Consider the following 15,193-nt stretch of genomic DNA (forward strand, 5'->3'; position numbering starts at 1 on the left):
TCAACAACTACTACTTCTATTATTATAAATTCCGATGATTAAATTGTTCCATAATTGGCACTTTACATATATTTTTTGACTCCCTGTCCATTTCATTATTAAGAAAATAGATATATGTTGACTCTGGGTTCAAAGTAGATCTTTGACTAGAGTGAATATCTCTTTCCTGAAGCCTGAAATTTAATTTAGTAGTTGACATCTGTTATGTTAAGGAGGTTTCATTTCACTTGCCAAGTTTCATTGATTGGTATTGACTGCCAGGAGCATTGTGTTGAGAAAGACTCTAAGGCCAAGTCTGCACTCAGTGGGAATGTTGTGATCCATTAGCGATGTCTGCTATAGGTGCAGCAGGGGTGTGGATAGGATGGATACAGCCTTCACATGTTGATTTCATGATCCTTGCTCTACATGTTTAATCTGTTTGGGTAAGGCAAAATAAGTTGATCAAGCTGTTGCCCAATCCTTCTGGTGTATTTCCTTTCTTTAGTCTCACAGATTTTGGTGAAATTTTCTAAACATTTAAGTGGAAATGTAAAGAGTCAACAGAATTCTAAGACCTCCAGAATAATGTCTTTGCCCCATCTGCAGTATCTTTGGGAGACAGGAGGGATGAGATGGGAAGCTTGCTTTATTAGGCATTGCCAGCTGGTCTGACTTCTTTGTGATTGTCCTAAACTAGCTCATTTTGGCTGATAAAAAAAAAACCCTCTTCTCTTTTACAGGTGTAAAAACTAATTTGATTTCAAAATAACTGTTAGTAAAGCAAGATGAGAGAAAAGAGAATGCTCTTTTGGCAGAAGGCATTTAAATCTATTGCATATGGAGATTCAGAGTACTGTGGGGTTTTCTGTTTGTTTGTTTGTTTGTTTGCTTCTGAAAGGAAGTGGTGAGGCAACATCAGCTCCAAAAGTTGATGGTTTTAGCCACAGACTTGAGTGAATATGGCGAGGGACCAAAGTGGCCTTCATATTTCATGCATATCTATGTGTAGATTGTTTAATTGTTATCACCACAAACACTGTAAAAGCAATATGACTATTTCATAACTGAGGAAGAAAACAAGAAGAATAACCAGCAATCTGGTGACCCTAATACAGCTAGGTTTTAGCAATTTTTTTCTCCATTGATATATGCTTTTTTAATGGTTTTAATCACAGTGAAAATATGATTTGATATTATTTGTTTTTCAATTAATATTTCCCTTCATTTAAATCAGCAATCATTATTTTAGTGAACTTATAACTTAAAAAACACTCGTCAATCAATTAATTTCTAACTACTTCTTTCATGTAGATTTTTTTCTTTTTTCTTTTATTCTTTTTTCCCTTTTTTCATGTAGATTTTTATTTGGTCATGTTTGTACTTATTTAAAAGTTCACTTTTCTGGAAGAAATATTGACAAACAGCATAAATTTGATATATCCTTTTGATAGCTTCTTCTTTTGTATGTGACATACTTGGGGTAAAATAGACCAAAGCAAAATATGAACAGGAGTCTGTAGTTTTAAAAAGAAAACCACGGCATCAGAGAACTGGAAAGTGATTTTGACAGGTCATATAATCCATTCCTGTGCAGGGAGAATTCAAGAAAGGGAGACCCAACAAATTCTCTTTACAGCCCATTCCAATGCTTGGCAACTCTCACTGTTAGGAATTTCTTCCATATTTCAGCCACATCCTTCATTTTCTATTTTCAGTCTCATTCCTCATGACCCTTCATCTATAACCATTAGTCCTTTCTTCCTTAGTTTTCTGTTCTGGAAATGGTACTATCCTATTTTCTTGATGTCTGGTATACCAAAGCAGTTTCCTCTCCCACGTCAACTTTAGATTTAGTGGCAGACACCTGCAATGCCAGGTTCCCTGTCCCAGTTCTGCAGAAAGTGTGTGCGGGCCAATCCATGTCTTTACCTTCTGTGAGCAAAAGTTGAGGCGTAAGTAAGGTACATGTTAGAGGAATGGTCGAGCTCTCGACCGTAAGGCTGGTTGGTTCCTCCATAATCAGAGCGATGCAAGGAATATTTGAAGCAGTAAAGTCAGCGCCTCTCCCGTCAGAATGGTCTGCTGTCAACTGGAGCACCAGAGCAGGGTATAAAGCCCCTCTGTGCCAAGTGCTGACATGTTTGTGCCTGGAGCTCATAGAACACCCATGATTCCTGGGAAAGTGGGGGGCGGAGAGCAGGACTTTATCAATGAAAATAGCTACTGCTGTCGGGGTGGCACTGGTCCCCAGTAAGTACCAGCCTTCCCCTGCTCTCTGACCCACTCCAAGTTCTTGAAGCCTACAATATGTGAGAAGGAGAGTCATGTCCTCTTTGTCCAGTCTCCCTATCTTGGTGGGCTTTTAAGCAAAGTAGAAATCCTTTCTTTGTTTTCCCTTGAATACCTGAATTGAGATGCTCCTCAAGCAGATCCCCACTGTTAAATGAACTCAAGACTAAGTTGCGGAGCTAGCACTAGATGCTATAAAATGTTACAAAACTATGACGCAAAACAGGAAAAAAAAAAGAGTCCGCCTAAAGTTGGATGGATGTTGGAGCCAAGCAGAAGTGTCGCCATCTATCAGAGTCATGCAATTAAACAACCCCCAAAGAGGTGTCCTCGGAGAAAATCATTTTAGAGTACACAATGAAAAACAAAACAAAACTTGTCTCTGACTTTTTTTTTTTTTTAATAAAAGGGACTGCTTAAAACGATGACTGTAAGAGTGTGTGCCACTTCGCCCAGATTTGCCGTGCACAAGTGAGGAAGTGTGAGTGATGTAGAGGTACTTGTTTATTATAGAGCACATTTCAATGCAGTAATCATAAATATTGCTAAGGTTGTGCTCTGTTGAAATATGACCTACATCCTCTTGATTGTTTGTGTTACGTGATTTGTCTGACACCCATTACATTCTGGGTAATAGCAGCCATTTGTTGCTCTGCACAGCAGGCTCTTTTGACAAAAGAAAATAGGCAGCAATAAAAAAGCTATAGTCTGAATTACATTCTGCACAGAGCTGCACTGCTGAGAGTTTGTGCAAGTGTGTTAACAATGCTCTGAACTGCCTCTTGTCAGCCTTCAGCCTGTAATGGCCATCTGTCCTCACATAAATCTGTCAAAACCTGCTAAGTTCAAGAGAGAGCATGGAATATACCTTGTAATGTCAACACCAAAATGTACACATTCTCCAGAAAATCAACACACAGGAAATAATCCGGAGGTTATGGGAGGCATTAGCACTGTTGATTTAGGCTTCTGGCATGAAATTGAGAGTCCAGTGATTAGCGGGAAGATGAGCAAAGGTAGTGGCATTAAGGAATTGAGCACTGATCTTTCCTCTGCCCCGGGAAAGGAAGTGTGGGCAGAAGAGGCGAGGTTGGAGAAACACCCTGGATGCAGGGGCATTGCAAGGTTGGGGTGCCCATCAACAGCTCTGGAAAGTTTGACACTATGTTAAAAGAAAAAAAAAAAAAAATACTCTCAGCATTTTAGTCTTGTTTGGCCTGGGGTCTCGACCATATCTGGAGATAGATTTTCAATTAAGCACTTGGCGATAGGAAATCTTGTCATTCTTGCCACTTCTCAGTCTTGTGCTGAGATATTCTCTGGTTAAAGATCTTTAAATAAAAGTTAAAAAATTTAGGGAACTGTCTAAATTATTTTCCTTTAGCCATCTCAGCACTAATCCTAAAGTATCTCTCATCCAGTAAGCAAATATTACTTGTTTGGTTTAACAGGTGATGTGAACAGAAATTCACAGTTCTGATAATTTTCACATGCAGGACATATTTAGTTGTCTCTGAGCATTTCCATAAGTTTTAATCATATCTGAAAGAAAAATATACTGATTTAAAATGTCAAAGAATTGTCTTTTTATTAAAATGAACCATGAAGTCCTTGAGGGTAGAATCCCTGAAACAGCAGCATCTGCAATAGCATCCAGCACATAGTAGGTGTTCACTGAACTCCTATTCAGTGGCCAGAGGCCATCTGATACTGAAGGAGATAAAAAGCTTTGTTTTTAACTCAAAGAAAGTATAAAGTTGCCACTTCCAAGAGCAACTTGAGAACCAGTTATTTAAGCGATAATGAGCTTAGGTACTGGGACAGGGTTTCGAATTTTCAAGACTAAAAAGAATTTCTATATTTAAAATCCCTAGATAGCTGAGCTATTTTTAGAACTCGTCTCTAATAGTGGCCTAATTTGGTGTTTCTGAAGTTTAGGGTTTCTTTTTATAAATCTAGAATGTCCGTCAAAACACACGTTTGGGAGTACCAAGGCGACATCCTACGGAGATTCTTGAGGGTCATGGTGCTCCACGTGTGGTCTGGGCACCTCCCGGTTAAAACTGTTTAGCCAGCTTCTGAAGCGAATCTTGGGCCTCTGAGATGAGAGCTTTTCTGATAAGGAGAAGCTAGAAAAATTAAAATGAGCAAAAACATGTTGTGAGAAATAAGCCCAAGAGATTTCTCCAAAAGAGTCTAAGATCTATTTTGAGAGAAGATACAATTCACATTCAAAAGGAGATAAGCAAGAAGACAGCACTATCTGTCCTATGTGAAGTGAGTGATCCCCACAGTAAACTATCGGAGAAGCAAAAATGATCCTAACTTGGAACGAAGAGGAAAAGATTTGTGGAGTTGGGTTTTAGGAAGTTGTATGTCATTTCTTCCGATTTAAGGGCCCTAACATTTGTCTTATTTAATTGGTATTTATTCAGCAAAAGCGCTTATGTGTCATTATTTCTTGAGCATCTTAGACTCCCGTGAGAAATATTTGAAAACTTGCCATCTCTTTCCTGGGTATCGGTGTCTTTAAATTTGTTGCGTTGGTAGCTGAAGGTAGTGTGTGGTGGAAATGGGGCAGGGCAGAAGTTACCCAGAGCAAGAACAAGAGAGAAAAGAGGAAAGGGAGCACACGGGAACTTCTTAGATTGAACAGAAGACATACTCAGCTAAGAAAGAGGAAGCAGGAGGGGGCATAGCTGAGTGCACAGGTGTTCGTTCAGTCAAATTTTGACCCCTCTCGGCTGCAGAAAGGGGTGAGAGGGTGTTCAAGAGCACCTGCCAGTCAAAACAAGCTCTACTGGCCCAGGAAGCATGGAAGGCAGGATCTACCCCTCTGCACTACCTTCCTGGGCCTTCCAGGCTTTTCTGGAATGGAATTCCAAGGCCAAACCCCTCCCTGTTTCTATACCCTTCATCCTTTCATTTAGAATGAATTACCTATGATTACTAAAATTTGCCCAAAATTGGTGTAAAATAGTTCATTTGGGGGGAGAAAACATTGAGTTCTTCCACCTCCTTTTTGTAGAGTAGGAGAGTGAGGCAGTACCTTCCTGTTCATATCAAAATTTCATGTGGCTTTCTGTGACCTACTTGCTTCTTGATATATATTTATTTTTTTCCAGCAAGGTAGGATTTTTTTTTTCTTGAAATGTGCAGTTGCCTCAAGTCTAACCCCAGGCTTGTTAGCGGGCTGGAAACTCTTTTTTTGCTGAATAGCGTTCACCCATCCTCCTAAATAGAAAGTGTATTGTAAACTAAAATGTTCCCTTGTAAGCATAAAGTCATTTGAACTCCAGCCTGCCCTTCTTCAAAGTCCCTTGGACCCTGGAGCCATTTCACAATGATTCTTCCTGGGTGTGGCGGGAGGAGGAGAATCTACTGAGGGGTGAAACTTAGCAGTAACTACCATGCTTCACGGACCCTCCTACCTTGGCCTCTGAAGGAATTTTCCATCCTTCTGTGGCAGAAGAGGAAAGGCAACAACGGACGGGTGTTCCCCTTTCTTCCTTTCTTTCTTCTTTATTTAATTAGTTGCCAGTGCTCGGATTCATTTCAATCCTTCCGTCTCATCGCCCTCACTGATGTGCTCTAAATAAAATGGTCCACTGGCGGCGATATTTACTGTTACTGTTCACTTAGGTTTCTGTTGCAGAACCATATTTTAGACAGAATGTATTAGTTATGCTTACAAGAACGTATTATACCTACATTAGCCATGGTTTACTAAGCTAATGAACTGTGGAGACAAAGAATCATTGCCGTCAAGTCATGGAGTGACTCTGGTTTCCTGCATTCGTCTGGTCTGTCGTATTTGACTGACTTGGAAGTTGCTTCTCCCATTCCCACCCGGACCAACATTTGCTTTCATTCCATTTTTTTTCTCCAAATTGCTTAATTCCCCAGCTTCAAGGTTAGATTTTCTTGATTGGGTAAAGAGCCCTGAGCCGGATGCCTTTTCTGCAACATTCTTTGCAGACAAATGCTATTAAGGCTACTCTGTGGCTCCCGAGTCCCACTGCTTGAATTTCCATGAGGCAGCCGGTACCATACCCTCGAAGGAATGGAGTCCCGGGGGCCGGGGTGACACCTCCGTGTTTCCTGGGAAGCAGGATTTGTTAGCATCGGTGTTTGAAATACAAAATATCATGGTTCCCACTGCTGCCGGGTGTTGTCGATCCATCTTTTCTTGGTGACAGAGGCTTAGGGGAAGAGTCTGCTTTTAAAGTGTCCTGAATTTAGCTTTCTTTTCTTCACTCAGTTTTAACCCTTGTCTAAAACCTTGAAAAAGTTAGGAAATGTGTCTCGTCATTTAAGAACATTATCTCCGTCTCTTTTCTCTCTTTGTCACTGTTTTTTTTTTTTCTTTCTTTCTTTCTTTGCCTCAGGCCTCACTCCACCCACAACTCCTCCTCATAAAGCCAACCAAGATAACCCTTTTAGGGCTTCTCCAAAGCCGAAGTCCTCCTGCAAGACCGTGGTGCCACCGCCATCAAAGAAGCCCCGGTACAGCGAGTCTTCCGGTACCCAAGGCAATAACTCTACCAAAAAAGGGCCTGAGCAGTCCGAGTTGTACGCGCAGCTCAGCAAGTCCTCGGTGCCCAGCAGTGGACACGAGGAAAGGAAGGCTAAGCGGCCCAGCCCACGCCTGTTTGGTGACCATGACTATTGCCAGTCAATTAATTCCAAGACGGAAATACTTATTCACGTGTCACAGGAGCTCCCAGACTCTAGACAACTAGACTATAAAGATGCCTCCTCTGCCTGGCAGGGGCAGGTTTGTTCTTCCACAGACTCAGACCAGCTCTACCTGAGAGAGACGCTGGAGGCCAGCAGGCAGGCCTCTCCTTGCAGCACCAGAAAACAGCTCCAAGACCAGGAGATCCGAGCCGAGCTGAACAAGCACTTCGGTCATCCCAGTCAAGCTGTTTTTGACGACGAAGCAGATAAGACCAGTGAACTGAGGGACAGTGATTTCAGTAATGAACAATTCTCCAAACTACCTATGTTTATAAATTCAGGACTAGCCATGGATGGCCTGTTCGATGACAGCGAAGATGAAAGTGATAAACTGAGCTGCCCTTGGGATGGCACGCAGTCCTATTCATTGTTCGACGTGTCGCCTTCTTGCTCTTCTTTTAACTCTCCGTGTAGAGATTCGGTGTCACCGCCCAAATCCTTATTTTCTCAAAGACCCCAAAGGATGCGCTCTCGTTCAAGGTCCTTTTCTCGACACAGGTCGTGTTCCCGATCACCGTATTCCAGGTCAAGATCAAGGTCCCCGGGCAGTAGATCCTCCTCAAGGTAAACCTTATCGAAACCCACCCAGGGCTTAAGGTGCTGCCCAGGAAGTCAAAGGCATATCCAAATCCCAGAGCTGACCCAGCTCTCCGCCCCTGCCTTCCCCGTGCTGCTGAAACCATGGTTAAACGTCCTTCCCTCCCCAAGTTCCCTCTCATCTCTCAGACCTGGGCCCAGTGCCTTGAGCCAGTGCGATCAGAGAGAGCAATTTGTAAGAAACTTGTTCATCTAACTTTTTCCATTACCTGGAGAGCTGCCCTGTGCCAGGATAGTTGAGATCCATGCGAGATAAAGCTGACAGCGTACCAGACCTGGTGCTCAGTGTTCACATCAATAAGGAACACAGAGAGAGAACACACTCCTCCCAGGCCCTGAGCTGACGAGCTGATCACAAGCTGTCACTGGGAACTCTCACTAGGCGTTAGGAAGGAAAAGCCAGTTTATGTAGCACGGAGTTCCACGGGATGTTCCCAAGCGCCAATAAACTTGGGGTACATGGCAGTGGCAAATGTCCCTTTCATTTTTCTCCTCTCTCCCAGGTCCTGCTACTACTACGAGTCAAGCCACCACAGACACCGCACACACCGAAATTCTCCCTTATATGTGAGATCACGTTCAAGATCGCCCTACAGCCGGAGGCCCAGGTAATGAGGCGTGTCCTCGTCCTTGGGCTTCTTAGATCCCCTTCCATTAGATGGCAAGATGGCATCTAGAGCCCTTCTGATCTCCCCAAATTACCATTCATCTTGCTCCTGCAAATGGAGGTGGTTGACTTAATGACAAAGTTGTGTTTCCCAGGTATGACAGCTATGAGGCGTATCAGCACGAAAGGCTGAAGAGGGAAGAATACCGCAAAGAGTACGCGAAGCGGGAATCCGAGAGGGCCAAGCAGAGGGAGAGGCAGAGGCAGAAGGCGATTGTAAGCAGCTGGGAGCGAACTTTCTTTTTAAAAGAGGGTTGCTATTTTTTTTTTTTTTTTCTATGTGCCTTTTTTTTTCTTTTCTTTTTTTGGTAGATTAGAAAATAAACTAAAGTTAAGACTTTATTTAAATGGGCCATAATCAGCCTTTTAAAACATGAATGAGTTTTCAGTCCTGCTTAACACAACTTATTGGAGAAAAGTGCTATGTCAGTACATTTCTCATTCTAGGTGCATTTGGAAGTTCATTACTATTTTCGAGTTTTGTTTTGAAGAATGGAGTAGTAGAGATTTACTTGGGCAGATACCAGTTTCATCTGGCTAAAGATGTGTCTCCTCCCTGTTTCTGGTTGCTTCTTTCTCCAAGTGGACAATGAAGAGGGATTGCTGTTTGGTTTCAGTTTTCATCTTTTTGGCAGACACTAGGATTGGATTGTCCATGAGGAGACTGGGTTCATGTTAGCTTTAAAGGAAACTCTAGAGGAAGATTTGCTGAGAAAGTTATCATTTCTTATTTTGGCATCTGCTGATAAGTAGACTTTATCCCAGCTCCACACTGCTGCTTATCCAACTAAACCTTAGATGGCAAATTGAAGCTCTGTGACCATCAAGGCCCAGTACACGCCCGTGGCAGACATTTCTAATTGATTATGGAACTCTGTCCCACCAAGCCCCCACAGAGTCTTAGGGTCTTTCCCAACATGGTGCTCCAGGGAGCCCTGGCTAATCAATCCGATATGGCTCTGTTTTGGTTCATTGCACCTGTGGCCTATCTGTGCTTGTTGCTAAGAGTCAGTTCAGTAAAAATCAGCATTTGACATATTTTGCTTATAAGCTAACCAAGGCTTAGAAATGATTTTAAACTATGAAGGTTGGCTTTCTATGGTACTTTTAAGAAAACCCACTAATATCAAAAAAATTTTGAAAAGTCTCAATAAAAGAGCTAATAGTCAAACTCAAGCATTAGCCAACATTTGCCAGTTGGAGGAAAAAAGGTCAAATGAGAGGTTTGTTAATCACAGGCATCAAGGAGAAAGGAGTGAGAGGTAACTGAACAGTTAGACCTTAGTTCTGGGGTGTTTACTGCCATTTAACTTTGAACCTACCAAAGATTGAATCAAAGGCCTTGTGCAAATTATGACACTTTTCCTCCTTTTTCTCAACTTTCAAATGAGCTTTGATATTAAGATTTGCCAGAGAAACATTAGTTAACACTTACGAAGACTAATGACAATTAAAAATTCAATTTTTCTAATATTGCTATATTTAATTAATGACCTATTCAATAATTATAATAACTCACATTTATATGGTGCCATACAGTTTGCAAAGCCTTTGAATATGGCACATTACAATTAATCATTACAAAAGAGAATCATGTTAAGCAAGCATGTAGGAAAATAGTTATTTCAGTGTTTGCACATTCATATTTTATAAAATCCTTGATTCCCCCCCAATAGAATATTAAAGATAGAGACAATAGTTTCATCTTGTATGTACTCATTTGGTGAAAACATAACTGAATTCTAACAAAAGCCATATTAATATTTTCATCGAAAACATGTAAATAAATAACACATGCCTATTTTATGCCTTTCAAAGATAATTTAGCCCCCAATACTCAGAATAAAGAAACCCTAAAGGGAGGGAGGGCAAAAGATTTCCTATACCTGCAGTGTCAAATATGTGACTGTTAGCTCATGGATGGTTTGACTAAGCAGAATTAAGATATGGTGTGTGTTTAAAGTAAAAAGACTGAATACAAAAATTAATGAAAAAAATTAATACTTTAATATCAGTCTGCAAGAGAGGGAACTTTTTGTTAGTTTGGCTCTTTCCGAACAGATGGGACAGTGTTGTTGTTCTAGATGAGCCAGAAGCTTCCTTGGGGTTTCCACATTCGGTTTGAAAGCAGAAACCACCCTGCCTTCCTTTATGGTACAAATGTTGATGAGTTCCTCAGTTTTTTCTTTTAAAAGGACAATCTTTATCAGTTCTCTTCAAAAAAGGACTTGCAGTGTTGCAAATGTCAACTTGGCTTCTCTTAAATCATTTCTTATAAACTAGGTATTGGAAAGAGTCTTGATTTGGGGACATGTTTTAGCTTTTGGTTTTGAAAAGCAGATAAAAAGCAAAAACCTAGGACACAGAGTTTTCTTACAAATTAAGGGATCTATAGGTACTAAGTGCTTAATAAAGATTTGGAACCTTTCTTTTTTCATTATTTTTCATTGGTTCACAATAGATACACAAAATGTTAGGATCCATTTTGACATAATTATAAATGCATGGAATACAATTTGCTCCAATTCATTCCCGATACTTAGCCTTACCCTGTGCTCTGTCCTCGTATTTCCTTTCATCTACTATACTGATCTTTCTATTTATTTACATTTTGTTTACATTAATGTCTTGTGCATATATATAATGGTGAGTTCGCTACAGTATATTCATGTATGTTCGTTGTAAGATTTGGAACTTTCTGTTGAATCATTCTCCCTGGGACAATTATATGCTATTTTTGTTTAACACAAATGAAAACTCGTGAGTTTCTTTGATGAACATTTGCTAGAGCTTGGGATATAAAATTAGATATGACCTGGTCCCCACAACCAGAGACCTTCAAGTCTCCTGACAGATAAAGCTGCAAAGGCAGACAAAGTAGGGTTATAAATGGTATGATAGAGGATCCCTCTAGGGTGTTGTACTGGTAGTCACCCAGACACGGGAATGAGGAAGGACATCCCTATGTAGATTGAGAATGATCTTAACTAGAAAAGGAAGGGAGGGCAAAGATGTCCTATACCTGCCATGTCAAATATGGTGGCTGGCAGCCCATGGATAGTTTGACTAGGCAGAATTAAGAGACAGTGTGAGATTAAATTTTAATGACTAATTACAAAAATTAATGAAAAAATATGTAATTAATACTTTAATATCAATCCAAAGTTCATACGATAATGGCTTAGATATAGTGAGCTAAATAAAATGTATTTTTAAGATTGAATTTTCAGTTTGTTTTTCTTCTTTTGAATGTGACTCTTTGACAATTTAAAATTACCTACATGGCATATATATATTTTTTAATATTGCTGTTCAAGACAGAGGCTATAGCTCATACTAAGTTTCAGGAAAATAGTTCAATGTATTAGAAGACTACTAGTCATTTAACTAAACCATTGGGGCACAGGAAGAGCAGGAAATAAGTTGAGAGACTTCAGTGAGAGGCAGATTCTGAAGGGTTCTGTAACTCATGCTAAAGATTTTGAAATGTATCTTGAAGGCATAGTGGAACTATTTAATGAATTTACCCACAGGAAGATTTTCTGATTGATTTCCTTTCTCTAAATGGTCTGCTTTCTCGTGCCATAATGCATTTGCAAAGTATGTTTTTATGGACTTGAGCACAGGGTTACATGCAATAATTTTTGACTCATTTGACTAAAATGAGTTTTAAAATTCATTTTTGAAGTAGCTAAGTGAACTAGGACAGGCCCCCCCCAAGTCGGCTGCCAGGTAGGTGATTCCCATGCACTCTTGGAAATACCCTCAAAGTGATGAATGAGGAGCAAATTACATTTGGAATATCTTGGAAGCCATGCTGGATTAACCATTAATCATACCATCATATATTTAGGGGACCAGCACACAGAGGCCCCAAAAGGAAAAATTTTAAAAGCATTAAAAATATAAAAATTTATATTTACAGAATTAGTGTCTTCTATCTTTGTCTTTTGAACTAGGTTGCATTTTATTTTCAATCCCATAAGAAGGTGGTTTAGGATGTCTGTAAACTTTTCATCGATTGTTCCTCTAAAAGGCTAAATCCAGCCAAACTTGCAGGCATCACATCAGAAACTAAGAGAACACTGTTAGCTATTATTAATACAGAATCCTCCAGAGTGGACAAACATCACTATTGTGTCCAGAGCTGTTTTCATACAATTCCCACTCAAATTCTTTCTCGAAAGCCAATTGACTCTCTGCCTTCCTGTGTCTCCTGAACTTGAAATAATTCACATTACAATGGGCTCTGCAAGCCAGAATTTAGTGCCTACTGTCTAAACTGCCACTGCTCTAATTTCTTGGTGAATTCTACTTCCAACTGCATTTGCAATCTGTACAGTTTCCTGCCAGAAAACATGATAATGGGTTGTTAATTTAAAGGACAAATCTAGACATTATGATATGGCTCAGTGCTTAAAACCCAACCCAGATGTGCCTGGGCAGTGGCCATCCATTTCATTGCTCCTCTCTGTTGGTCAGTATGCAGCCCTGGAGCCAGGAACAGTATGTCATCACCCATGACTACAAACTTCTTCCAAATGAAACAACAAATAAACAAAAGTTCCACAATTTGTCAGTTATTCTTTTTGGAGGAAATGCATTGGTTTTTTTATTATAAGCTCTCCCAACCCCATTTTTTTTTTCTCAGTGCTGGAGTATCCAAGCCTTTTTAAGAAGCAATTTCATGTGTGTGATTATAATATTTTATTGCAACTTTAAGTTCAGTATTTGCACATTTTCAGTTTTGTGATAAGATGAACAAATTCTAGAGATCTGCTGTAGAACATATTCCCTATAGTTAATAATATGGTAGCGTGCACTTTGAATTATGCTGAGAGAGAGAGAAAGAGAGAACACAATAGAATACAAGGGGACTTATGGAATGACAGATAAGTTGATTATTTTATTATCTTGGTTATTCTGCTGGAATGGGGCGTGTACATCACCCCAAGTACACATTTAATATGTGCAACTTTTCATACATCAATTATACTTCAATAAAATTTATTAAAAGCAGTTACCATAGTTGCAGTCTGTAGCTTTCATATTTTCTGACTTGCCAGTGTGTTTACTTGCGTCTTGGTTTTTAGTTGGCCAATAGGTCTGAAATAGACCAGGCTGAACTTATTCACATTAGCCTTCTGTAACAAGCAGGGAGATTCCTGGGTAGTACTCAAATGGGGTAATTGGAAAGCAGAATGTTGGTGTATTATTTCTCTCCTAAGGACACTGTTAGTAGCAGACACTTACTGCAAGATTTCTGAATTGGATGAGTGTAATCAGTATTAAGAGAAAGAAGGAAAAAAAAAGACTTGTAATGCATTTTTCAGAGAGTTGGTCTTTCTTTCTGTAAACTCTTATTCTCTCATCACCACTTGTCTCTCTTGCTTGTTTTTAGTAGAGGTACCTACACATACCCTTTGCTTGTCCCTGGTATTCACAATCTCTTTGGAATTTTAGTTTGGTGTGTATGATGCTAGGACTCAAACTCAGGGTCTGGAGCATGCTAAGCATATTCTCTACCCTTGAACTACCCCTCCAGCCCAATCTGGAGACTTTTCAAGGAAGTCACATTGCAGCTAACCTGGAAATGAACACAGCTTTCATTGTCAAGGTGGATAAGCAATTAGCAGGGGAGGAGGAAGTTTGGCATTATTGGCCTGGAAATGTAGAATAAAAGTTCTGAGAAGCGAATTCCAAATTATATCAGACTCTTCCTTGTAGGTACCTAGCATTATAGGACATTGTAGTGAGATAATCCAGAAAAAAGCCTTAAACACAGTACTTGACCTACATGGGGTTCAATAAGTGTAAATCTCCCTACTTCTGTCTTTTCTTAATCTAACACCTTTTACTAAGTAGCTCACTGTTTGATGAGAAACCACCATTGTTTGTTTTCCTCACCTAGCTGGGAGGCTCTTTGCTCTATTTGATAAAGATTTTGGTAAAGCAAAGTAAGTTAATTCAGTCATTTTTTTTTCCTTTTATTTATCTCTTGTGTTTTGGTATAATGAGGATTTAGTATAGCTGTTAATGCAACGTAAATCTTCAATTTTATTACCCATCCCATCAGCAAACTAGCTTTTGTGAAAATTGAAGCTAAAAGTTATTTGATAAATGTTCCGTCCTCCTCAATAGTGAAAACTGGCCTGAAAATCATTTTTCAAGGAGCTTTTTCCAAAGGTTTCTAGTTCCTTCAAGCCTTTCAGAAGTTGGAAATGTTATTAAGCATTTTGATTTCTTTTCCTTTCATCTCCTGTTTAGAAATTAATGTCTTGAAAAATTGGCTGCAAATGTTAAGGTTTTTTAAAGATATGAAATCTATTCATCTGTCTAATACAACTGCAACATGTTAAAAACCATCGGTCCTTTGCTAGACATCTTGGCCAATCTTGGAAAGATTTTTGTCTTTGCCTTCTAGACCTTCAGATGCCTTCTATTTTCGTTTTTAGCACTTGGAAAACAAAGCACTTCAATAATTTTCTCAGATGAGAATTTCAGCATGCATTCAGTCTCTGCGCATTGTAAGAGACTGTATGAGAGCAAGGCAAGTCCCGTTTCTGTGTTTCATAAAGAGAGAAGGTAGACACAAAGGTAATTTAAACAATTGCAGAACAGCCCTCTGGTTCCCTGTTTCTTCCCTCTAGTTTGCCTCTTCTTTTTCCTGCAGAATGTATCAGTATCTATTCTAAAAGGTCCTCCAGTTCATCTTCTTTTTTGTGGAATCGTTGTTGCATACAACTTTGCGTAAAGCTGCAATTCAGGAGCTGCCCCAATATGTCTGCATATGGGTGTACATATGGTCGATTTTAGCTCTAACTTCAAATTTCCTTGAATACATAGACTGTGTGTATTCCCATAATGGTAGATGAGCAATTTCTTTGCTATGGCTCAATTTCTTTCTCTCCTTCTGCA

General features: G+C 39.8%; 1 protein-coding gene across 4 annotated transcripts in view; it reads left to right on the forward strand.

The window, feature by feature from the left end:
• Positions 1-15,193, forward strand: part of PPARGC1A (PPARG coactivator 1 alpha) — a 606,121-nt gene that overhangs the window by 578,116 nt on the left and 12,812 nt on the right. For all 4 annotated transcript variants that reach the window (XM_079153479.1, XM_079153478.1, XM_079153477.1 and 1 more), the window contains 3 exons: positions 6,660-7,575; positions 8,112-8,216; positions 8,371-8,491. In XM_079153479.1, coding sequence (XP_079009605.1) covers positions 6,660-7,575; positions 8,112-8,216; positions 8,371-8,491 — 1,142 coding nt within the window. The remainder of the gene's footprint in view (positions 1-6,659; positions 7,576-8,111; positions 8,217-8,370; positions 8,492-15,193) is intronic.

Source organism: Sciurus vulgaris (genome assembly GCF_902686455.1).
Source record: "Sciurus vulgaris genome assembly, chromosome: 9".
Lineage (NCBI taxonomy): Eukaryota > Metazoa > Chordata > Mammalia > Rodentia > Sciuridae > Sciurus > Sciurus vulgaris.